This window comes from Lampris incognitus, chromosome 1 (genome assembly GCF_029633865.1).
Source record: "Lampris incognitus isolate fLamInc1 chromosome 1, fLamInc1.hap2, whole genome shotgun sequence".
Lineage (NCBI taxonomy): Eukaryota > Metazoa > Chordata > Actinopteri > Lampriformes > Lampridae > Lampris > Lampris incognitus.
Window position 1 is genome coordinate 97,500,078 of NC_079211.1, and position 25,668 is coordinate 97,525,745.

At 42.8% G+C, this 25,668-nt stretch overlaps 1 protein-coding gene across 1 annotated transcript in view; it reads left to right on the forward strand.

The window, feature by feature from the left end:
• Positions 1-25,668, forward strand: part of ghra (growth hormone receptor a) — a 59,267-nt gene that overhangs the window by 8,921 nt on the left and 24,678 nt on the right. The window contains exon 2 of the mRNA XM_056275835.1: positions 16,066-16,178. Within this exon, the coding sequence (XP_056131810.1) occupies positions 16,066-16,178 (113 nt within the window). The remainder of the gene's footprint in view (positions 1-16,065; positions 16,179-25,668) is intronic.

The window sequence follows — 25,668 nt, forward strand, 5'->3', positions numbered from 1 at the left end:
GGATTTAAGGTCAAGGTTGGTATTACAAGTAGTTTAAGGTTAGTGTAAGGGTTAAGATAAGGCATATAGTTGTTAGGGTTAGGGGCTATGGAATGTAGTCAGTGAAGGTCCCCACAAATATAGAAAGACAACTATGTGCGTGTGTGTGTGTGTGTCTCCGTCCCACATAGGTGTTAACCCTTTGCTGAGGGTTCAGGTTTAACTCATTGCAGCACAAACTCATGATCCTCTTTCAGTCAGACATCATTTTCTTCTCTGCACGCGTGTCTGTTAAATTAATCTATTATTATATGGTAATGCTACGAATATACAGTGCGGTCATAATGTAAATCTACACGTGCCTCCTTGCAGCACAGCAGCAACAAGCAAAACTACAAAGACTGGAGAGGAAGGACACCAAATGCTATATTTTATTTTCTCTTTTAACCTTGGGTCACTTGGTAACTGTTTGGATGATTAAGGAAATGTTGAAAATATGATACAGATGGAGAGACTACTATATTACAAATAGCTTCTTTTTTTTGTAAATTTTTTACATTTTAAAGACCAACAAAAAAAAACTGCTGCTACTGCTGGCTCATTAAATGTCGTCCAGCAAAATTCAGAAACTATATTGATTTGTAATACATTAGAAATTAACAGCAAGTTATAAATAAGGGTTTTGAATGGAGTCCTGAACAGGGAAGGGAAGTGTTTGCCATGATCATTTCCTCAATAGTGCATCCGGATGGTGTGGCGGTTTATTCTGTTGCCTACCAACACGGGGATCGCTGGTTTGAATCCCTGTGTTGCCTCCGGCTTGGTCGGGCGTCCTTACAGACACAATTGGCTGTGTCTGCAGGTGGGAGGTCTGATGTGGGTATGTATCCTGGTCGCTGCACTAGCGCCTCCTCTGGTCAGTCGGGACGCCTCTTTGGAGGAGGGAGAGGGAGAACTGGGGGGAATAGTGTGATGCACCCATGCGCTACATCCCCCCCCAGCGCAACACCTCACTGTCAGGTGAGAAGAGGCAGCTGGCGACTCCACATGTATCGGAGGAGGCATGTGGTAGTCTGCAGCCCTCCCCGGATCGACAGAGGGGTTGGAGCAGCGACCGGGGTGGCTCGGAAGAGTGGGGTAATTGGACAAGTGTAATTGGGGGAAAAAAGGGGGGGGTGAGAAATATAAATGAATAAATAGATAAATCACGTATATTTCTAATTTAGCCGTTTTAAAAGGGAAGATCTGCTGATGAATGTCTCGCGTTGTTACACTAAATGCATCCCGACACTCGTTAAGGGACCTAAAAGGATCGACGACGACGTAACGCCATTTCCTTTATATGTTCAGAGTGCGCAAATCGTTATCCTTTCTCTCCGTTTTGCTCCCAGAAGACTCTCAGTTAATCAGATTCAACAAGGTACTGAAAGACGTACACGCTTCCCTTTGCTTGAGTTGGGTGAGCTGGTATTGGATCTCTACTGTAATCTGATTTTTCCACCTCGTTTCCATTGTATTAATCTGAATTCACTGTCGTTTTTGTGGAACCAGTTTGTGGTCTGGGGGGAATATGCACTGAAAAAAAAAATCAAATTGTGAATATACATATACACCCCTGCCATAAAGGAGTGGATGTGATTTGCAGTGGTGTAGAGGTGCTTGTGGCATTCAAACAGAGCTCCATTTTTATCCAAGCTCATGAAAAAGCACTGCACAATGTGAATGTCGTGCCATGCACCACATACGGCACGATGGACTGACTGACTTGTCTTCACTTGTGGGAGAAACACACCAGCAATTTGGCGCACACACTCATTTGTGATCCAGCGCTACCATCCTCTTATAGAGCTATATTTTTCCCCCTCTGGTCGTAGATACTAATATTCTTAAATTAAATACTCACTATTCTTAGTTCATTCAGATTAGACTTTTTTTTTTTTGTCAGTCTTATTCTGATACGAGACAGCCAATGGAAACAATTTGGTTTTCAAACCTCGGGAAGACAGATTGCAAGGTGATCTCTAGATCATGGGAGAAACATTTTGATTTGTTACAGTCCTTGACCAGTTATCCTTGGGTACCTCATTGGTTGCTCCCTAAGGCTATGGTGATGGTTACTGAGGTGATTTCGCCTCGTTTCTCAATGCATGGTGGTTTGCTTTAGCCTTTGCTTAAATCGCCTTAAATCTATACTGTGTAAGACTGACACCCATGAAACCCAAGAGACTTGAATCAAAACAAAATCAGAGCTTGACTTCACTCCCCTACGAGTTCTACCTATCCATAACCAAAGAGTTGCCATCCAAAGCCACTGATTTTGCCGCAAAACACACAGTGATATCCGAGCAAGGCAGAGACGTTATATACCAGGCGAAGGAATCACCTTTGTACCACAATGGAAACCCATGGCAGAAAAAAGGTAATCGCAAATTTGATGTAACCATGGGCAGCTTCGACGGGGCGGAAACTTGTGAACATATTGGAATATATTTTTATCTCAACTACAAGACCTAGACATCAGTGTCACACTCCATAGGGATGATGGGCTGGCAATTTGTAGCAAAACACCAAGAGAGGTCGAGCAAATTAAGAAAACAATATGCAAAATATTCTCAAACAATGGGGCTCAAAATCACAACTGAAGCAAACAAAAAACAAATTGACTTTCTGGACATCTCAATGGACCTTAGCAACGGCACATACAATTGGTACATTAAGCCCAACCGCACGCTGCAGTATGTCCATAGAGAAAGCAACCACCCACCCTCCATCTTGAAGAACATCCCAGGAAGCATTAATAGAAGACTCTCAAAATTGTTATCTAATGAGTCCATCTTCAATGAAGCTACACCCCCATACCAAGATGCATTACAGAGGAGAGGCTACAATTTTAAGCTCAAGTACAACCCACCATTACACACTGACTGCCAGCAAATCAACAAACGTAGCAGAAGACGAAACATCAGCTGGTGCAACCCCCCCTACAGTGACACTGTGGCCACAAACATCGGTAAGCACTTTTTTTAACTTTTGGATAAGTGCTTTACCTCGGACCATCAACTGAGGAAGATATTCAATAGGAACACCATCAAAATTAGTTGCAGCTGCATGCCTAACATTAACAAATAATATCACCTCACTACACAAGAATCATGAACAAATCAACGACACCTTCATCACAACCGGACTCCCCCAACTGCAACTGCCGTGTGAACGACTCATGCTCCCTCGAAAGAAAAGGCCAGGCGAAAGGAGGTATCTACTGAGCTACGGTGACGAGAGATGACAACGGCAACATAGACATACGTCGGTCTAACAGAGGGAACATCCAAAAAGAGGTTTAATGTACACGTGTAGCTTTAGAAACAACCGTTTAAAGAATGCAGCATCTTTAAGCCGTTATATTTGGTCATTGGCGGACAGGAACATTAATTATTCAACCACCTGGAGAATCCTCTCAAAGAACAAAGCATATTCAACCAGTAGTAAAATGTGCAACCTATGTCTAACTGAAAAATATTTTATCACTTGCATACCAGAAATGTCCACACTGGATAACAGGAATGAATTGGCCAGCAGTTGCAGACATCGATACAAGCACCTATTTTTTAATTATAAATAAATCATGCCAATAGACAAATACCCCCCCCCCCCATTGGACCGTTAGCGATCACGTGTTTTTGAATGTCGCACCTCTCCCTTCCCCATTGGACGTCGTGCACATGATGTGCAAGACGAGGCAGTCAATGGTATGGTCTTTCCCGAGTAGCTTTATTGACAGCTGATGACTGCTTATGGCACGAAACAGGCTTGTACTGTCTCATAAAGAATTTACTTGACTCACTGAATAATTTTGCTCCTTATTTGCTGAGCACTTTCCCTACCATTGAGTGTTTCTTTTAACAAAGATATATTGCTTCTTCTTTTTTATTTATCAGAAACCATCGATGGTGTTGATAAAAGTGCTCAACAAATGAGCAGCGGAATATTAAGATAGATGTAGGAGAAAAGAAAAACCTTTAATTTATTTCCGTACAAGCTTGTTTCGTGTGTCGCACACTCATCAGCTGCCAATGTGATTAAACAACAAAGAAGAACACACAGTCAATAGATATTACATTGCCCCGCGTCACGCCCCTAATTTCAGTGGACATCAACCAATGAGAGGATAGAAAACATTTGAAATATTACAACCAATGGGGTAGGTGGTTATGATGCACAGCAACAAATGGTGGGGTAGAAAACATTACAACCAATGGGGCAGGGGTTGGGGCTTGTTTTGACAAAGCATTTAAAGGGCCAGGGTACTGCTGAAATAGCATACATTTAAAATATAACAAGGTAAAGTCAAATGGGGTAATTTACATATATGATATAGTGGGGTGGTGTTGGGGCACAGTTGGACATTTTCCTTCAAAAGGACACGACGCCTTAACACGGCAGTTGTTGGTGGTGTATAGCTGCGGTGAGGGGGTCTGTGCCCTGGTCATGATGCTTGTGTTGTGGGATGAAATAACCTGCTGAACATTTGGCATGCAGCTGTAGCTCATTTTGACTGTGTTGCTGTTGAATATTTGTCTTAACTGATGGTTTGGGGTAAAAGCACTCATCCAAAAGACTGAAAAATAGTTTTCCAATATTAGAGGCCACAGTGTCGCTGTAGGGAGGATTATACCAGGTGATATTCTGGTTTCTGCTGTTTTTTTTTTGTTTTTTTTTTTGCTGGCTTTCGCTAATTGATGGTGGGTTGTACTTAAGCCTGAAATTATATCCACATTTTTGTAAGGCTTCTTGGTATGGGGGGGGCTGCTTCATTAAAGATGGCGTCGCTGGATGATAAACATGAGAGTCTCTTGTTTATGCTCTCTGGAAATATTTTTCAGGATAGAGGGCGAATGATTGTTTTCTCTGTAGAGGTATTGCAGTATATTATTGGGCTTCATGTATGGCCTGTATGTACCATTGCTAAGGTCTAATGAGATGCCGAGGAAGTCAGTTTGGTCGTTTTCTTTTTTATTCTCTCGACTTCTCTTGCGGGTTCGTTGCAGACTGCCAGCCCGTCATCTCATAAAGGCCGACGTTGATGCCCAGGACCTGTAGTTGGGACAACAAGTACAAGCCCACTAGCTCACAAGTCTCTGCACCGTCGAAGCTGCCCATGGTCACGTCAAATTTACTGCTGCCTTGCTTTTGCCATGGGTTTCCCTTGTGGTATAAATTTGACTCTTTGGTGTGGGCTATTATGTCCCTGTCTTGGTTTTGTCCCTTATACTGATGACTCTTTCGGTGGACTTTGCGGCCTTCTTGTATGATTTGGTGACGTTGCTATGTAGAAGATTGTCATATTGATCAGGCCCTAGCCCACCAAACCCAAAATAGGTAAGCTAAGCAAAAAAATAACTGAAAATATAAATAGGGCGATTCTGAAGGGGGTTCCCTTAAATCAGTGGAAGAACACCGACCAAGTATTGCAATGGTTTAGGGGCATAGACGGCAAGAGCAGGCATACATCTATATGCTTTGATATTTGTGAGTTTTACCCCTCCGTAGCTAAAGAGCTACTAAACAAAGCTATTGATTTTGCCTCAGCATGCACCACAATAGCCGACCAAGACGGAGACATAATAGCCCACGCCAGAGAGTCAATTTTATACCACAAGGGAAATCTATGGCAAAAGCAGGGTAGCAGTAAATTTGACGGTCTATTCCATTACCTACCAACACGGGGATCCCAGTTCGAATCCCCGTGTTACCTCCGGCTTGGTCGGGCATCCCTACAGACACAATTGGCTGTGTCTGCGGTTGGGGAGCTGGACGTGGGAATGTGTCCCGGTCACCACACTAGCGCCTCCTCTGGTCGGTCGAGGCGCCTGTCTGGGGGGGGGGTACTGGGTGGAATAGCGTGTTCTTCCCACGCGCCATGTCCCCCTGGTGAAACTCCTCACTGTCAGGTGAAAAGAAGCGGCTGGCGACTCCACATGTATCGGAGGAGGCACGTGGTAGTCTGCAGCCCTCCCCGGATCGGCAGAGGGGGTGGAGCAGCGACCGGGACGGCTCATAAGAGTGGGGTAATTGGCCGGATACAATTGGGGAATAAAAGGGAGAAAAAAAAACTAAAGAAATTACTGGAAAGAGGTGCTGTATCTGCTCAGGAGGATAAGACAGAAAATATAGTGTCATACAATTTCATTATATAGCCTTGCCTCCTCATTTTACCTGACAGTGTCATACTTGGTTTAACCACAGTACATCGCAACCAATATCATCTGTAAAATTTAAATATAAACTCGGCGTATAGCTTTGTTTCAGTCGAACACTTTCCAATTGGCCAATAATAATACAAAGAAATCCCCGCGGACTCCTTACATTCAAAGTAATGCGTTAGCTTTTCTCTAAACAGCACTTAAAATAACTGTGGTGTTCAGTTTAAGCTGCGTACCGTGCGTCCGCCCAGCATCTAAGCTCCTGTAGTTTTCCAGTGACCGCTGCGAGTCCTTCTTATTTATAGTGATATGTGGTCTGAAAGTAATAGACATGCTGTGATACAGAAAGCTGAAATGAGTGGTTGTTTGATTATGTTTGTCCTGCCCCCGAGCTGCTTAGATGACAATATTATTTGAAATAACATTTTTCCGAAAGCGGCGAAACGGCAGCAGTTTACTGGTTCCTGCAACATATGAAGATAAATGTGGCATTCCTGCGATGGCTATGGCCACCTATCAATTTTGGGATTTGTTCGAAGCAACATTCCACGGATTGTTGATTGAACGTGTTTGTGACATTTAGAGCTGACCTCTTAAGTCTGGGTATGAGGGGAGCATGTTTGTTTTTCCAAAGGATCTCTCTCCTGAGGCTCCTTTATGAATCTGACCTCACTGGCTCCAGCCATCGTTAACATGAGTCGGGGTAAATTAGATAAAACTAACTATCAGATACAAAATACAAATATTGTAGGATCTGTTATGTTGGCAAAAAATGGTCCATGTTATGAATATGTAATGGACATAAATTATTATACAGTATAGACGCAACACGAGACTTACTCTTTCTGCTTTGCTTCTGGAGCAACCGCCGACTAAACTTTGCATGACCACCCCACCCTGTGTGGTTGGATGCCTGTGTGTGCGTGTGTGTGTATGTGTGTGTGGGGGGGGGGGTGGTGCTTGAATGCACATTTGGCTTGTGAGGCCCTGAAAAGGACTAATACAAAGCAACTAAGTGACCCTTCGCCCTCTAACCTTTCTTTTGCCTCTCCCTCATACCATCACCCCAACCATTCCTAACCTCCTCCACCCTCCTTTGCCTGCTCCTTTTATACAAACACTGACTAAAGAGACCAGTTCCTTAAGGAAACATGGGGGAGGCATGGCGGTATTGGCCACCGGGTTGCAAGTTTGTGTGCGTGTGTGTGTGTGTGTGTGTGTGTGTGTGTGTGTGTGTGTGTGGACACAACTTTTATGTGCAAGTTTGTGTGTATGCTATGTTAATATTACATGCTTTGTTGGTGTGCACATGCACGTATCCATAAACAGTTGCATACATCAATGCGTGTGTGTGTGTGTGTGTGTGTGTGTGTGTGTGTGTCTGTGTGTCTGTGTGTGCATGTGCGCAACTTTTATGTGCAAGTTTGTGTGTATGCTATGTTGATCTTGCATGCTTTGTTGGTGTGTGCATATGCATGTATCTATAAACAGTTGCATACATCTGTGTGTGTGTGTGTGTGTGTGTGTGGACGTAACTTTTATGTGCAAGTTTGTGTGCATGCTATGTTAATATTACGTGTTTTGTTGGTGTGCACATGCACGTATCCATAAACAGTTACATACATCTGTGTGTGTGTGTGTGGACGTAACTTTTATGTGCAAGTTTGTGTGCATGCTATTAATATTACGTGCTTTGTTGGTGTGCACATGCACGTATCCATAAACAGTTGCATACATCTGTGTGTGTGTGTGTGTGTGTGGATGCAACTTTTATGAGCAAGCTTGTGTGTCTGCTATGTTAATATTATATGCTTTGTTGGTGTGCACATGCACGTATCCATAAACAGTTGCATACGTGTGTGTGTGTGTGTGTGTGTGTGCGTGCACGCTTGTGTGTGTATTAGGGCTTAAGTAGGAGGAGAGGGTTTGACCACAGATGACTTAAATGTTTACCAAGAGACCCCAGGAGGCCAGGGCTGAACCTCCCTCTTATCTGATTGGCTCATACAACGTTCCCGTCTGTTTGGAAGGCTAGAATTGGCCTAAAAGAAAGAGGGAAGTGTGGGGGAGAAACGTGCAGTAGAAAGAAAGAGGGAGAGAAATGACGGGGATCCCATCCCAGTAGAGCTCTCACTTGATAAAGCGAGAGAGAGAGAGAGAGAGAGAGAGAGAGAGAGAGAGAGAGAGAGAGAGAGAGAGAGAGAGAGAGAGAGAGAGAGAGAGAGAGAGAGAGAGAGAGAGAGAGAGAGAGAGAGAGAGAGAGAGAGAGAGAGAGAGAGAGAGAGAGAGAGAGAGAGAGAGAGAGAGAGAGAGAGAGAGAGAGAGAGAGAGAGCAGGGAAGTGAGAATCTGATGTAGGGATTAACATGAGGCCACATGTTGGGCTGAGGGGCAGCGTGGCTCTCTTGTTGTGGCGCTCATGTTACGCCAGCCATTAAAGAATGTAGGAAGGAAAGACAACGGGAAAAAGGAAGGACAGCAGGGCGCTGCGGCCCTTCCCTGGTTTAAAAAGAAGGTGATATATAGGTGGTCGTTGGTCGGTGAATACCCCATTATAATGCTATTTTAAATTCTGACGACTTCAAGGCTGCAGGAAGGAAGGGATGATTGATTTTAGACATTTTCATGAAGTCTCACGGGGCTGCTGCTCGCCAGTCTCTCTGCTCTGAGTCTTGCCATTGTATAACTGGGGCTTATGGCCTGCACACACACGCACACACAGTAACAGAAAAAAAGATTTACACTTCAAATTGTACACTTAACATTTTTTAGATCAATTAATTAATCATTTAGTGATAAATGGCAAAAATAGTGCCAAATTCCCATCACAGGTTCCCTTGCATCCCATGTTAAATGGTAAAATGCTAAATGAACTGCATTTATATGGCACCTTTCCAGTCTACCGACCACTCATAGCGCTTTATAGTGTATACCTCGCCTTCACCCATTCACACACTTGATGGCGGAGGCTGCCATGTAAGGTGCCAGCCTGCTCATCAGGCGCAGTTAAAGGTTTCAGTGTCTTGTTCAAGGACACTTCAACACGCTCTCCGCAGGAGCCGGGGATCGAACCAGCGACCTTCTGATTACTAGACGACCCGCGCTACCTCCTGAGCCGCGCCGCCCGTCTCTAAGCTGTTTAAGTCTGACCAGCGGCAAGAAAAGCCCCTTAAGTATTCATGAATATAATGACATGAATCAGTATTCAAGGCAATCGTAGTCCCGCTGTCACCAGCAAATGTTTGGTATTTCATTGGTTCATTGACTTAATTTGATTATTTCAGTTGACTAATCGGCTAATCGTTTCAGCACCGGCTCGTTATACTCTTAACACCGCTTTCCGCTGTATTGTGCACTGGTTAGAGGTTAGATGCTAAATACACTAAAAAGATACTAAAAAAGCAAAATATAGTAGATTATTTTTGTTGCCTGCATATTATATCCGTGACCACAGGTAATTTCAGCATCATTTTCTATGTAAAATGGCTGCTGATGTCTTTGTGGGGGGGGGGGGGGGCTCATATAGCTCATATTTTTTTTCCTGAGGTTCATTCCTAAAGCACTGGGCTCGTGATGTTGGATCCGCCTCCTCCAAAGCCCGTAAGAAGCTGCTGTTTGCCCTAAGAAGAATGTCTCCCAGCTTCCAGGTCGTTGTCTCCCCAGCGAGGTTGTGGAGGCCCAACTGTAAATCGTGGAAGGTGCAGACAGACAGGCTGGCCTATATTTAGGTTGGACCTCGGTGCAAGAGCTTGTCCACCAACACAACCTTAGTGACTGGCAATCATTTGTCACTTTGTTTTTGTGTCGCAGGTTATTCATAGAGATATCCTTTTTTAGTTTTAAGTGGACGGCGCTGTCGCGCAAGGCTACTGCCGCAACCACTGTGTTAGTAGGTGAAATTCTGTTTTAATTTTTAGAAGGGAAGCCTCCGCACACAGGGTGCAACCCCACTGGTCTTTTACACACATTTTAATTGGGATTTTTTTTTGTGGATTTTCCCCTCTTTTTCTCCCCAATTGTAATTGGCCTATTACCCTATTTTCCAAGCCTTCCTGGTCAGTGCTCCACCCTCTCTGCTGATCCGGGGAGGGCTGCAGACTACCACATGCCTCCTCCAGTACATGTGGAGTCACCAGCCACTTCCTTTCACCTGACAGTGAGGAGTTTCGCCAGGGGGACGTAGCGCATGGGAGGATCACGCTATTCCCCCACAGTCCCCCCCCCCCCCCCCCCCCCCCGACCGACCAGAGGAGGTGCTAGTGTAGCGACCAGGACACATACTGACATCCGTCTTCCCACCCACAGACACGGCCAATTGTGTCTGTAGGGACGCCCGACCAAGCCGGAGGTAACACGGGGATTCGAACTGGCGATCCCCATGTTGGCAGGCAATGGAAGACCGCTATGCTACCTGAATGCCCCTGGGATTTTTTTAAGTATATATATATATATATATATATATATATATATATATATATATATATATACACTACCGTTCAAAAGTTTGGGATCACCCAAACAATTTTGTGTTTTCCATGAAAAGTCACACTTATTCACCACCATATGTTGTGAAATGAATAGAAAATAGAGTCAAGACATTGACAAGGTTAGAAATAATGATTTGTATTTGAAATAAGATTTTTTTACATCAAACTTTGCTTTCGTCAAAGAATCCTCCATTTGCAGCAATTACAGCATTGCAGACCTTTGGCATTCTAGCTGTTAATTTGTTGAGGTAATCTGGAGAAATTGCACCCCACGCTTCCAGAAGCAGCTCCCACAAGTTGGATTGGTTGGATGGGCACTTCTTGCGTACCATACGGTCAAGCTGCTCCCACAACAGCTCAATGGGGTTCAGATCTGGTGACTGCGCTGGCCACTCCATTACCGATAGAATACCAGCTGCCTGCTTCTGCTCTAAATAGTTCTTGCACAATTTGGAGGTGTGTTTAGGGTCATTGTCCTGTTGTAGGATGAAATTGGCTCCAATCAAGCGCTGTCCACTGGGTATGGCATGGCGTTGCAAAATGGAGTGATAGCCTTCCTTATTCAGAATCCCTTTTACCCTGTACAAATCTCCCACCTTACCAGCACCAAAGCAACCCCAGACCATCACATTACCTCCACCATGCTTAACAGATGGCGTCAGGCATTCTTCCAGCATCTTTTCATTTGTTCTGCGTCTCACAAACGTTCTTCTTTGTGATCCAAACACCTCAAACTTGGATTCATCCGTCCACAACACTTTTTTCCAGTCTTCCTCTGTCCAATGTCTGTGTTCTTTTGCCCATCTTAATCTTTTTCTTTTATTGGTCAGTCTCAGATATGGCTTTTTCTTTGCCACTCTGCCCTGAAGCCCAGAATCCCGCAGCCGCCTCTTCACTGTAGATGTTGACACTGGTGTTTTGCGGGTACTATTTAATGAAGATGCCAGTTGGGGACCTGTGAGGCGTCTGTTTCTCAAACTAGAGACTCTAATGTACTTATCTTCTTGCTCAGTTGTGCAACGCGGCCTCCCACTTCTTTTTCTACTCTGGTTAGAGCCTGTTTGTGCTGTCCTCTGAAGGGAGTAGTACACACCGGTGTAGGAAATCTTCAATTTCTTAGCAATTTCTCGCATGGAATAGCCTTCATTTCTAAGAACAAGAATAGACTGTCGAGTTTCAGATGAAAGTTCTCTTTTTCTGGCCATTTTGAGCGTTTAATTGACCCCACAAATGTGATGCTCCAGAAACTCAATCTGCTCAAAGGAAGGTCAGTTTTGTAGCTTCTGTAACGAGCTAAACTGTTTTCAGATGTGTGAACATGATTGCACAAGGGTTTTCTAATCATCAATTAGCCTTCTGAGCCAATGAGCAAACACATTGTACCATTAGAACACTGGAGTGATAGTTGCTTGAAATGGGCCTCTATACACCTATGTAGATATTGCACCAAAAACCAGACATTTGCAGCTAGAATAGTCATTTACCACATTAGCAATGTATAGAGTGTATTTCTTTAAAGTTAAGACTAGTTTAAAGTTATCTTCATTGAAAAGTACAGTGCTTTTCCTTCAAAAATATGGACATTTCAATGTGATCCCAAACTTTTGAACGGTAGTGTATATATATATATATATATATATATAGAGGACAGCACAAACAGGCTCTAACCAGAGTAGAAAAAGAAGTGGGAGGCCGCGTTGCACAACTGAGCAAGAAGATAAGTACATTAGAGTCTCTAGTTTGAGAAACAGACGCCTCACAGGTCCCCAACTGGCATCTTCATTAAATAGTACCTGTTAGAGCCTGTTTGTGCTGTCCTCTGAAGGGAGTAGTACACACCGGTGTAGGAAATCTTCAATTTCTTAGCAATTTCTCGCATGGAATAGCCTTCATTTCTAAGAACAAGAATAGACTGTCGAGTTTCAGATGAAAGTTCTCTTTTTCTGGCCATTTTGAGCGTTTAATTGACCCCACAAATGTGATGCTCCAGAAACTCAATCTGCTCAAAGAAGTGCCCATCCAACCAATCCAACTTGTGGGAGCTGCTTCTGGAAGCGTGGGGTGCAATTTCTCCAGATTACCTCAACAAATTAACAGCTAGAATGCCAAAGGTCTGCAATGCTGTAATTGCTGCAAATGGAGGATTCTTTGACGAAAGCAAAGTTTGATGTAAAAAAAATCTTATTTCAAATACAAATCATTATTTCTAACCTTGTCAATGTCTTGACTCTATTTTCTATTCATTTCACAACATATGGTGGTGAATAAGTGTGACTTTTCATGGAAAACACGAAATTGTTTGGGTGATCCCAAACTTTTGAACGGTAGTGTATATATATATATATATATATATATATAGACTTTTAGGTTATGTGCATCTACTTATGGTAGTGCAGGTGATGCTTGAACAGCTAAAAGCCCACATAAAAGCTTTTCATCAATAAAGACCTTGTTTTTGAGAGGTTGTTTGGTTTAGACAGGTTAATATGGTGTAGTGTTATTGTGCTGCTGTCTTGTTATACCTACCTTAATGCTTAAAGTGGTCTCTGGTGGCACTTTGCAGAATTTGTGCCAGCTGTTACTGCTGCATCCATACTTACTTAAAAAGCATTACTATTGATGTATAGCATTGAGCTCTTTTCTACTTGCACTTGACAGGATAATTTGCCTGGTTTCTGTTGGCAATGCATGCCATCTTTTTGCTCTGATTCTCCTATTCCCTGCTTCTTAATGATCTAAGGTGCACCTTCACTAAATGCACTCAGCATGCAGTGTTGGCTAGCTATGATGGGATTACCATATAGTGCTGCGTCATTCTACTTGAACTTATCTGCTAATTTCTCACTCTCTTCTAAGTCATTTTGCACATACAGTGCCTCCAGAAAGTATTCACACCCCTTCACTTTCCCCACATTTTATGTTACAGCCTTATTCCAAAATTGATTAAATTCCTTTTTTTTCCTCATTAATCTACACACAATACCCCATCATGACAAAGTGAAAAAGGTTTTGTAGAAATTTTTGCAAATTTATTAAAAATAAAAAACTAAAATATTGCATGTACATAAATATTCACACCCTTTACCCAGTACTTGGTTGAGGCACCCTTGGCAGCGATTACAACCTTAAGTCTTCTTGGGTACGAAGCTACAAGCTTGGCACACCTATATTTGGGGTATTTCTCCCATTCTTCTCTGCAGATCCTCTCGAGCTCTGCAAGGTTAGATGGGGAGCGTCTCTGCACAGCTATTTTCAGGTCTTTCCAGAGATGTTCAATGGGGTTCAAGTCTGGGCCACTCAAGAACATTCACAGACTTGTCCCGAAGCCACTCCTTCGTTGTCTTGGCTGTGTGCTTAGGGTCGTTGTCACGTTGAAAGGTAAACCTTTGCCCCAGTCTGAGGTCCTGAGTGCTCTGGTGCAGGTTTTCATCAAGGATCTCTCTGTACTATGCTCCGTTCCATCTTTCCCTCGATCCTGACTAGTCTCCCAGTTCCTGCCGCTGATGCTGCCACCACCATGCTTCACTGGAGGGATGGTATTAGCAAGGTGATGAGAGGTGCCTGGTTTCCTCCAGACGTGACGTTTGGCATTCAGTCCAAAGAGTTCAATCTTGGTTTCATCAGACCAGAGAATCTTGTTTCTCATGGTCTGAGAGTCCTTTAGGTGCTTTCTGGCAAACTCCAAGAGGGCTGTCATGTGTCTTTTACTGAGCAGAGGCTTCCGTCTGGCCACTCTACCATAAAGGCTTGATTGGTGGAGTGCTGCAGAGATGGTTGTCCTTCTGGAAGGTTCTCCCATCTCCACAGAGGAATGCTGGAGCTCTGTCAGAGTGACCATCGGGTTCTTGGTCACCTCCCTGACCAAGGCCCTTCTCCCCCGATTGCTCAGTTTGGCTGGGCGGCCAGCTCTAGGAGGAGCCCTGGTGGATCCAAACTTCTTCCATTTACGAATGATGGAGACCACTGTGCTCTTCGGGACCTTCAAAGCTGTAGAGATTTTTTGTACCCTTCCCCAGATCTGTGCCTCGATGCAATCCTGTCTCGGAGGTCCACAGACAATTCCTTTGACGTCATGGCTTGGTTTCTGCTCTGACATGCACTGTCAACAGTGGGACCTTATATAGACAGGTGTGTGCCTTTCCAAAATCGTGTCCAATCAATTGAATTTACTACAGGTGGACTCCAATCAAGATGTAGAAACATCTCAAGGATGATCAGTGGAAACAGGATGAACCTGAGCTCAATTTTGAGTGTCATAGCAAAGGGTGTGAATACTTATGTACATGCAATATTTCAGTTTTTTATTTTTAAGAAGTTTGCAAAAATTCCTACAAAACCTTTTTCACCTTGTCATTATGGGGTATTGTGTGTAGATTGATGAGATAAAAAAGGAATTTAATCCATTTTGGAATAAGGCTGTAACATAAAAAAATGTGGAGAAAGTGAAGGGGTGCGAATACTTTCCGGATGCACTGTATGTGTGTGCTAAATAAGTAAATTTAAATGCGTTATTCACCTCTTGTACCAAAGGGGAGGAAGTGCAGAACATTATGGACACCTCTCTAATTTCATACTGCAACCCCCGTTTCCTTTCATAGCATCCTGAATTTGTCAGAATGGACTTAACAAGGTGTTGAAAGCATTCATAGGAGACTTGGCGCACACTGTCTCCAGTTAAGGCAGCTGACAATGGGTTTTGACTCTCAATAGCTTGTTCCCACAAACATAGAGTCCATTTTGATTGTCTCAAATCCTTTGTTAACCTGTATCCTTATTATTCTTCTAAACTGATTTAAGTTGATTTAAGAATGGATCAGTGCTCTTTTTCTTGATTCGACTCATCAGTTTATGTATATAAAAAAAAGAGCAGGTGTTGTTTTGTACACTTAGATGTGGCCCTGTGTACTAACTGGCATATAATTCTGTTGTCACCTTAGATTTTATGCTCCCGCTATATCAGTGGCTCAATAGGTAACAATCAAAGCATATTTGGTGCAGTCATCTGATCTTCTTGTGCAGCCCTGAATGTTTAATGCACTTCACCACCAGTGCCACAAACAAACACACACACAGACACTCCCAAACACCCACACTCACACTTAACATGTACACCAACACACATGCACTGCATGCAGCATGCATGCAGCTGTTGAATGTCACATCTGCGTAGTGTGATTGTTAATTATGGCCTGCCCTGTATTAGGTTTCATGTAGGCCAGCTGAATATACATTGCAGCCACAATTTGTAATAGAACAGAGGGAGAGAAAGTGAGACCGAGGGATAAAGAAACAGATAGGGGAGAAGTTGGTACATGTAATCTGAGGTTGCCTGATGTGAGTATATCATTTTGAAATCCAGTGTATGATGAAGTTCCCTCTCCATGTCTCTCTCTGCAGCATCATGGACTTTTCCTCCCCACCCACCCTTCACCTCTTCCTCCTCATTACCCCGCTAGCTTTGCTGTCTGCACCAGGATCGGCATTTCTCATGGATCATATGCCATCATCAGGTAAGTCACTGCTTCCTAATGCTTTGTGTGGACATTTTTTTTTCTATCTGTGATTCTTTATATGCATCTGTGTATGTGTCTACATATCAATCAGGGATGCGCTGACATTTCGGTCATGTTTTATAATCAGAGGATATGAGCATTTTTAGCTATCTGCCAATGGAGTGATAGTGCCCAAAATGTCATCCAAAAAGTTACTGAGAGTGATATTTGACTTCTCCTTCAATATTTGAGTGAGTACCAAAAACGCAATTGAAAAAAAAAACATTATAAAAACGTGATTGCATTTTTATGACTCTCCCTCACTTATTCCGCGTCTTGTTTAGCTTATGTCAGGTAATGTGCCTTTCATGCCTTCACACTGCCCATAAATGGCTGGCTGATGGATGGCCGAACATCAGTGAAAACGCCGGCAGTATGGAGTCATTTCACATTTTCTGTTAAGGACAGCAAACAGTTTGTGAAAAGGCGTTCTGCTGAATGAGGGGATACATCGCCTGTTTACTTTTTGCAACCAAAAAAATTGAATTTGCCCATCTTTAACAATGCAAAGAAATGGTGTGGAGTAATGTCTGGTGTGAATGTTCAAATGTGCTGCTTAAAGATAAGAGTATGGGACTTTTACATACAAACGAATGTGCGTTATGTTCAAGCCCTTGCTGAACAAGTTCACACAATGATGATTAAGTCTATCACCACCAGGTAAGTCTCTCTGTATTTCACCGTACACCAGAGTTTGTAATCTGATGTCTAGAGCGCCGCTAGGGATGCGTTTTACGTAATCCAGTAAACTCTGCCTCTGATTGGTTAAAGTTTAGGGTTAGGGTGGGGTTAGGGTTGGCCAGTCGGACGCATGCGAACACTTTCGTCACATGGAACTTGGATGTTAAATTGTTTGGAAAAATGGTAGACGAGATTGCTTTGGCCAGAGCTGAAGTAGCGACGGAGGTTGGTATTCGTAAAATATTTGGAGTAGGCTATGTAGCCATTACATCTACTCTAACTAAATAATGGATTATTGTCTTGGAACTGTGGAAATGTCTTCGCATTGTGACATGCATGGATAAGTAGTAGACACGTTGGTCCTTGACTAACGGGTCGGACCCTTTAGCCCAGTGGTTCTCAACCTTTTTGGGGTCCTGGACCCCCTGCGTATTTTTGATCTACCCTGAGGACCCCTCCACCTGATCTTGGGGGAGGGGGGTTGCAATTTGATAGAAACAGTAGAAACTGCATTTTAAATTGCATTATAGCATTTATTCACTCTTTGGGGCTAAAATAAGAGCTTTCAGTTGTAACTTAGATATAGTTAACAAAACAGAATTCTTATGCAGTAACTTTCAGATATATGTAACAAAACAGAATATGTATTCAGTAACTTTCAGATATATGTAACAACAGACTTTTTATGCAGTAACTTTTAACAATGCAAACGGGAGCGAGATCTCTTATTAAAATACAATAAATTACACTTGTGAAACAGATGTAATTAGAGAAAAAAGTCCTGTTACCCTTTATAGTTTAGGTAGATAAAGGTCTCGGTCACATTTGAGTAAAATAATCCTATTTCTATAAATGTCATAGGATCTTTTTTTTAAAGATATTTTATTTTCACGGACCCCTTGCAATTACACCACGGACCACTAGGGGTCCGCGGACCCCCGGTTGAGAAACACAGCTTTAGCCGACTGGTTAACGTTGTCGCTTGCGGAGTGGGAGATACGGGTTCGCGTCCCAGCTGTGGCGACGGTTCCCGGGCTGCCCCCCCTAATTCGCTACAGTATTTTCGTATCTATTAACTAAGCACGCGTAAACGGTGTTTTTGTAATTACTCTTTATGCCAGAAGGGGGAGACAAAAGTTCCGCATGGCACGGTTTACGTGTTTTTCTTGTTTTCTTTTTCCATCTGTCATTGTCTGTCTGCTTGTTGATTCATCTATCTCTGTTCTAAGCATCATTTATGTATTTACTTATTTTAATTATCTGTTTGTTTATTCAATTTGATTTACATATCAGTTATTTGATGCAAAGACAAAAAGCGGTCCCCAGACCTCACGTGCCAACCTCTCTTTTATCCGTTGCTCTCCTTATGGCCTGTCAAACTTGGCATGCAGCTGATCAGTCAAACATGAACAATAACCGTTTCACTGTTTTATGCACATCACTCTGTTGGCACTTGTTATCAAGTCTCATGTCAGACATCTGTTGCAGAACCTTATATTTGCTTAGATGCATGTGGAAAGCTTAACTGTTGAGCAAACGCCACCTTTTCCTCGTTCAACTTGTTAAACAGGCCAGTGATCAATATAGTGCTGGGGGTAAATACTTAGCCTGGGCTTTTCTGTCAAAGTCCAGGGACAGGATGAGAGGCAGGATGTTCAGCCAGATATTCTAGCTGTCACTGAACCATTCGAAATAATTGGGTGAAAGAATGCTGTGGTCGAGAGTTTTATGGGATTTACCACCAGCGCTCTTTAACACCGGTAGGAGACCGCGATTGAGGACCGTAAAGATCAAACTTTCTCCTTCACCACATCACTCACTGAAAGTCTGCACAAAGTTTGTTCAATTGCCAAGCACAATCACAAGATGGGCTGAGAGCTGAAGCCCTGTGATGAAATGACATCTATTTCCATGGACTTGGGCCATTGTTGTAACTGGGTGAAAGTGTGCAGCGCTGTAGCCTTTCACTGGGCCTCCAGATTGAGGACCACAATGGAAATAAGTTATTCTTAACTTTGTGTTGTCCTCGATGTTTTCAATGAATGTATTTGCCGCAGCGTATGACACTTTTATATACATATGTTTATGTCAAATCAAATTTTTTTAAAAAGTGTTTACGTATATATGCTAGAATAGCATGTCCTTTAAAAAATAAGCCAAGATACAGCAGCTTCCAGGAATAGAGCACAGCAGTCCCCCCCCCCCAGTACATTTAATTTTTCATATCAGATATGATGAATAAAAGGTGCCACGAAGGGAAAACTCGAGGACTGCTGTTATTTGTGTGCTGCTCTCACCCCATTTTTGAACTAAGATTTCACCTTGAATTCTTTCTCTGGAGATCTGAACACTTTTTGGATTGATATGCTTCCTTTTAAAATGTGATTATGTGTATCATAGGTTTCATGAAAGCCACCCTAAGGTAAAAATTGGTTGGATGTTTTTAAACCTGCTTTGGTTAGCAGTGAGTGCAATGTTTTTACATTTTGTTTAAAATCTGCTGTGCTAAATCTGTGATGGCCTGTTGTGGGATATGCCAAATGCGGTTAACTGCAGTGGCTGGTACAATCAGGGTGACAGGAATACAGGGGAAGGACCTAAAATGCAGATGGCCGAGGCAGACTGATACAGTTCAATACACAAAATGGTGGTACAAAGGCTTATGGGGATAGTGAGGAAGGCAAGGGTCAGAACCAGGATAGGCAGTGCAGGCAAACAAATCTGAGAAGGAGCAAGCAAGAATCAAAAGTCCAGAAAACAGGCAGGTAACAGATGCCCAGACCAGCGGCTAGCTCGCACGACATGAAGCACTTGGCAGCTTAACAGTCTTGTCGAGAAGAATGGAAGTGGACTGGTCTAAGTAGTGAGTGGCTGATTAGAGAATGAGTGGCGGGAGTGAAGTGGGCGGAGTAGGCCAGGTAACTGCAGGACTGAGGAGAAATGGGAACAGGTGGGAAGTCCGAGGGCATCTGGTGGACAGCTTGAGGATGGCAGGTAAGGGAAGTATTGTGTGTGTGTGTGTGTGTGTGTGTGTGTGTGTGTGTGTGTGTGTGTGTGTGTATGTGTGAAGAGACATGGCACTAACAGAAAAAATGGCAAACACATTGGGAGAGAGTGAATGTGCCAGAACTATGGGACTGTGACGGTTGACAGTAAGCCTTTTAAGAACATGCCATGGTCTAGTTCTAGATGACGCCGACTACTAAAAGCTTGGGTCAAGTTTTGAGGAAAGCAAACGACCCGTTATGGTCACGTGGCGCTTTGTGTGTTCTCTCTCATTTCTACACTGTTTTGATGAATGAATAAGTTTTCAAGTTCCAATCACAAGAATGTCTTGTGTCAGCGGCATCACTTGTCTCTCAGCAGGCAATCCTTTTGCATTATTATCAAGTAAGATTTGATTTATTTTGACCCCATTGAGCGCGTAGACCCAGTGATTGATTCTCTACTTAATCACTGATTGCTCGCTACTCCTATGGGAAGAGCCAGCTGTGCTGAGGTAAATTGGATTATGGGGAAAACGCAAATCCTATTGAAATCAGTTGATCTTCATTCAGATTAAGCTGTTATGGTTTCAGGCTACCATTCGCATTCTGGTTATGCGTAAAACACTGTAATAAGTCTTTGGTTTGCTGCGAGACAGTCATAAGTTTTTGTGGTTTGGGGTTTGTGGATCTGGAAAACAAATGTTAGTTAGGCTTTGAGGTTAAGGATGATTAGAGGTTTTATTTTTTTATCGGCTGTAGCTAAACCTCAGGGTGACTGGCAAATTAAAGACAGTTTGTATCCGGGTGGTGTGGCGGTCTAATCCGTTGACTACCAACACAGGTATCGCCAGTTCGAATCCTCCTGTTACCTCCGGCTTGGTCAGGCGTCCCTACAGGCACAATTGGCCGTGTCTGCGGGTGGGAAGCCGGATGTGGGTATGTGTCCTGGTCGCTGCACTAGCGCCTCCTCTGGTCCGTCGAGGCACCTCTTCGGGGGGAGGGGGAACTGGGAGCAATAGCGTGATCCTCCCATGTGCTATGTCCCCCTGGCGAAACTCCTCACTGTCGGGCGAAAAGAAGTAGCTGGTGACTCTACATGTATCGGAGGAGGCATACGGTCGTCTGCAACCCTTCCTGGATCGGCAGAGGGGGTGGAGCAGCGACTGGGACGGCTCGGAAAAGTGGGGTAATTGGCCGGATACAATTGGGGGGAAAAAGGGGGGGGGGAATGCAAAAAAAATGTGTCAGAAGAAGTTATTGTCACATGCTAAAACCCAGGCTTTTCAGATTTAGGTGTGCTATTAGCACCTGTAGTGTAGAGCCCTAAATATATACGATATTTATATAGTCTGTCTGTCTGTCATGCTTATGACAGACAGACAGACAGACAGACGGTCATCTTCACTCATGCAAAATCAAAAGAGCAAGTTGCAGCTAAATTAAAAGCTGCCTTGTGCAAGGTGTCTGATTGGCTTACAAACTATTGCTTAACTCTCAATGTGAGCAAAACAGTCTGCATGTACTTTACACCAAGGACCAACAATACGGTTGATCCGGACATTTTATTGAACGGTGAAGTTATTAATACGGTGACACTTGTAAGATATTTAGGCATCATAATGGACAAGCACTTGTCTTTTAAAAAAACATGTCAGTAAGGTAACCAGGATTGTTAAGTTCAATTTGAAAAATTTTAAGAACATCAGGCATCAAGTGTCTTCCTCTGCCGCAGACCTTTTTCTACATGCCATGATTTTCCCTCATTTGTCGTACTGTATAACCACTTGGTCCCAAGCAGGTGTGACCACCCTCAAGCCGGTATATTCTCTATAGAAACAGATTTTAAAAATATTGGATAAAAAAACCAAGGGAATATCACCACTGCCATAGCCTGATAAAAATATAACTTTCTTGATTTTGATAATTTTTCGTTTTATTCAGATGTATGCCTGATGTTGAAGATTATTCATTGACTCGCACCCCCCCCCCGACAGCATGCCCGGCCTCTCCCGACAGTGACAGAACTGTAAGGGTCAGGTCCAGCGCATCTTCAAGGGGAGATTGGGTACCACAGTTTAGGAAGACTACTTTTGGTCAATCAGCATTTTCAGTAAAAGTGGTGGGAAAGTGGGCTTCCCTTCCCCCTAATGTCAGACGGTCAGCCAGCTTTGCGGTGTTTAAAAAGCGTCTTAAGCTTTGGTTAAAATCAGCACAAACGTGTAATCACAAATAAATGCCCTTGTTTTAATATTTCATACATACTGTAGATTTCAGTCAGGGTTTTTGTTGTAGTTTTTATTCAGAGTAGTTGCTATATTTTTCTTAGTCAGGGGCAGCCTAGGGTTCTGGTTGGAACCAGCCCAGGTGCAACCTGACTGTAGACTTGTGTGTCATTTATATTTCCTGCCACTGAATAGGCCAGATTGATTTTTATAGCTGTTGTCATAGTTTAGGTCAGACTGTTATTTATTGATGTTTCAGGTCAGATTACTATTTATATTTACTGTTGCTGAATAGATGAAATCCATATTTATTATGTTGTTGGCATATAGGCCAGATTGCTATTTATATCCACTGTTTTAAAAAGGCTGTATTTATAACTTTTGAGATTGGTTTCTGATGTATTGTCGTGTTTTTATTTTGTCTTGATTGTTCTTTGTCTGCCTGTCCAATAGTTTTCTTATGTGTTGTTATGTTTTTACTTCTGTATTAACTGTTGTTTGTTTTCCTGCCCAGGGACTGCAGATGCAAATTAGCTGCCAGCTAACTCTGGGGCAGTTGTAAAATTGTGCGTTGTCCCTGTCAATTAAACAATAGACTAAACTAAATATTAGAATTTATTGCACTTGAAATCATTCAATGTTGCACACACACAAAAAAAAAATCCTTAGTGTTAAAAAGATAGCATTGGTGTAAAACATGTTGGCTGTATGTCCTGTGGGCTACGTGAATGAGGAAAATGGCACAGAGTGATTAGGATCCAATGTCTTTGGCCGCAAGCCTTTTAACCTTAGCCGACTTTGGATCCGTCAAAGGATGGTGGTAAACAGCTTTATCTCAGTGGATTTACATTATCTCTGATAAGCTGCGAGACAGCAGCCGTTTGCCAGGTTGAAGTCAAACCACCAAAGCATCTTACAAACGGCAGTGCCTTTTATAATGTCACTGGTTCCCAGCAAGTGTTATGGCAAAACTGGTCTTCCTCAACAACTGTTAAACATCTGCACAGATAAAAAGCCACTGATAACGTGAGCAAATACGCACAAGCTGCATGCTTCTCAGGCTTACCACTGTGTGTCATGCAACAGCTGCTCTCCCCACTTGGCTTTATTTGTACATTTTCACCCATCGGTCTCTCGAATCAATCTACCCTGTGCTGGAGTTAAGTAAAAATGCAAGGTCAATCCCCTACCATTGAGCCTTTGCAGTTTTCTGTATGATCCTTTCTTCCTCTGCCAAAGTTGGTGCCTTTGTAGATGTCTAGCTTTCTTTTTTTCCCCGAAGTGGTGACCACGTAACAAGCAGAGGGGAGACATCTGGAGATGCTACTCTGTGTTTAAAGGCTTACCAGACTCATTCTAGTCGGTGTTAGCCGTTTGTCTTTTTCCATCTCGATGTCACCCTCACACAGCCTGTCTTTTCTCAACCCCAATCCCTCCAAATGTTTATCCGTCTCTCCCAAGGATACATTCTTTACATTCACTGATCTTGTCGAATGAGGCTTTTTTGTCGGCGTTATCTGGTCACAAAGGCGGTAACCAGCAGTAACCAAGAGGCGGTTTAGTCTGCTCAGGCCGCACATGCAATCTACAATTACATACCCCATCAAAGAGAAGTACCGTGTGTTTTTATTGTGTGCTGTAGGTTTAGTTGGGCTAAACATGGATGCGGGTGTTTTAAGTTTGTGACTCAGAGAGAGGGAGGGAGACGGAGAGGGAATCTGAATTTTAAATACCTTTATTTACAATGTACTCGCACTATCCAAAGCAAAGTGCCTGTGTTGGAGGGAAAAAAACAACCCCAAAACCAAATAAAACCGACAATTAAAAAATGAATAAACAACAAATCCTCAACAACAGAACACAACACCTCCCCAACACTCCAGATGTTCATAAAGGCATCTGTTTTATCTGTCATTTTGTAGTACTAAAATTCCACTCTGACTCATGCACCCATCATTCCAGTCTTTATCAGAACAGCGTCCACTGACCCCTAACCCCTAACCCTGAATCTGGTTCTTTCTGGTTTTCCAAATGAACAGTTTAGCCACTCCCGACACTGTGTTATGGAGCACATGCACAGACTTTTTTGCAACTCAAAATCCATCCATCCATCCATCCATTAATTATCCAAACTGCTTATCCTGCTCTCAGGGTCGCAGGGATCCTGGAGCCTATCCCAGCAGTCACTGGGCAGCAGGCGGGGAGACACCCTGGACAGGCCACCAGGCCAGCTCAAAATTGTGGGCCATAATTAAAATATTCAAAAGAAAATCTTTCCCTTAGACACTCCTAGACCCGTCTAAGCTCACCCAGCAGGCTGGGAGCTGCTCACTCCCTCCATTGTCCCACCTGCAAGTCCTCACTCTTGGCCCAATTGACTTTGGCTGAGGAAGACTTACTGTATAGCAGCAGGCTGTCCATTAAAACCATTACAGCATGCTGTGTTGTGATGAAGATGTTGACATCATCCGTATAGGCTAACACCACTAATGGTGGGTTCTGTTTAATACTAGGTAAAGTAAGTCCATTTAATTGATTTCGTATTCTGCAGAAAAGTGTCTCAATGGCTAATGAATATAGCTGCCCTGAAATAAGACAACCCTGTCTAACCCCCTTCATAACCAGAAGTGGTCTACTTAACCCACCACCCACTTTAACCAAACAGGAATCGTTATGATATAGGAGCCCTACCAGTGACATAAATCCCTCACCAAAGCCAAAAGCTTTAATTGTAGAAAATAAGAAACCGTGGTCAACCCAGTCAAAAGCTTTCTCTTGATCCAGTGATAAAATTCCCATGTTGACACTGAAGCTATCGCATAAATAAAAAACACATTTCATTAAAAAAAGAGTGTCTGTAATGGATCTGTTGGTTATATAGTAAGGCTGGTCCTTGTGGACCAATAGCCGCAAATACTCTTTCAGTTGGTTTGCGAGTATTTTTGAAAGAATTTTATAATCACTGGAAAGAAGGGCTACCGTTCTCCAGTTCTTTATCATCACAAGGTCTTCTCTTTTTTTGGCAGCAGTGTTAACTGAAGAAGTCAAATTGCGTTTGTTTCTCTCCAAATTAACAAAAAAAAAAATATATATATATATATATATTTTTTTTTTACAAAAAGACCTAACTTGTAGTTGTTTTACATTAAAATGTCAGAAAGAATTGTTTTTTGTTTTTTGGTGAAAGACATAAAACAACGTTAGCAAAGTAGTGATCTGTAAAACCAATTGTGGAAATATATTGTTCTGGCTTAACCTGGTGTTAAACGCACGGTATGTAATTTCTGCTGCTAGAGGTCTCTCAATCAAAACAATAACAAAAGACAGAGTTTGATGATGTTGTAAAGTAGCATGGGATCATGGGAGTTGTTGTCTTTATTGTTAAACAATCACCATTGCCAATTAAAATCTATCTGATATAACTCAGGCAGAAATCATGTTCATGGACGAAGTCATGTATTAAAGTTTTATTCACATTGCGTTTAGTCATGTTTATCCACACTGTCAATTCATTCTAATGAAATAGCCGCAAGTAATGTTAGCTAACATAACGATAAC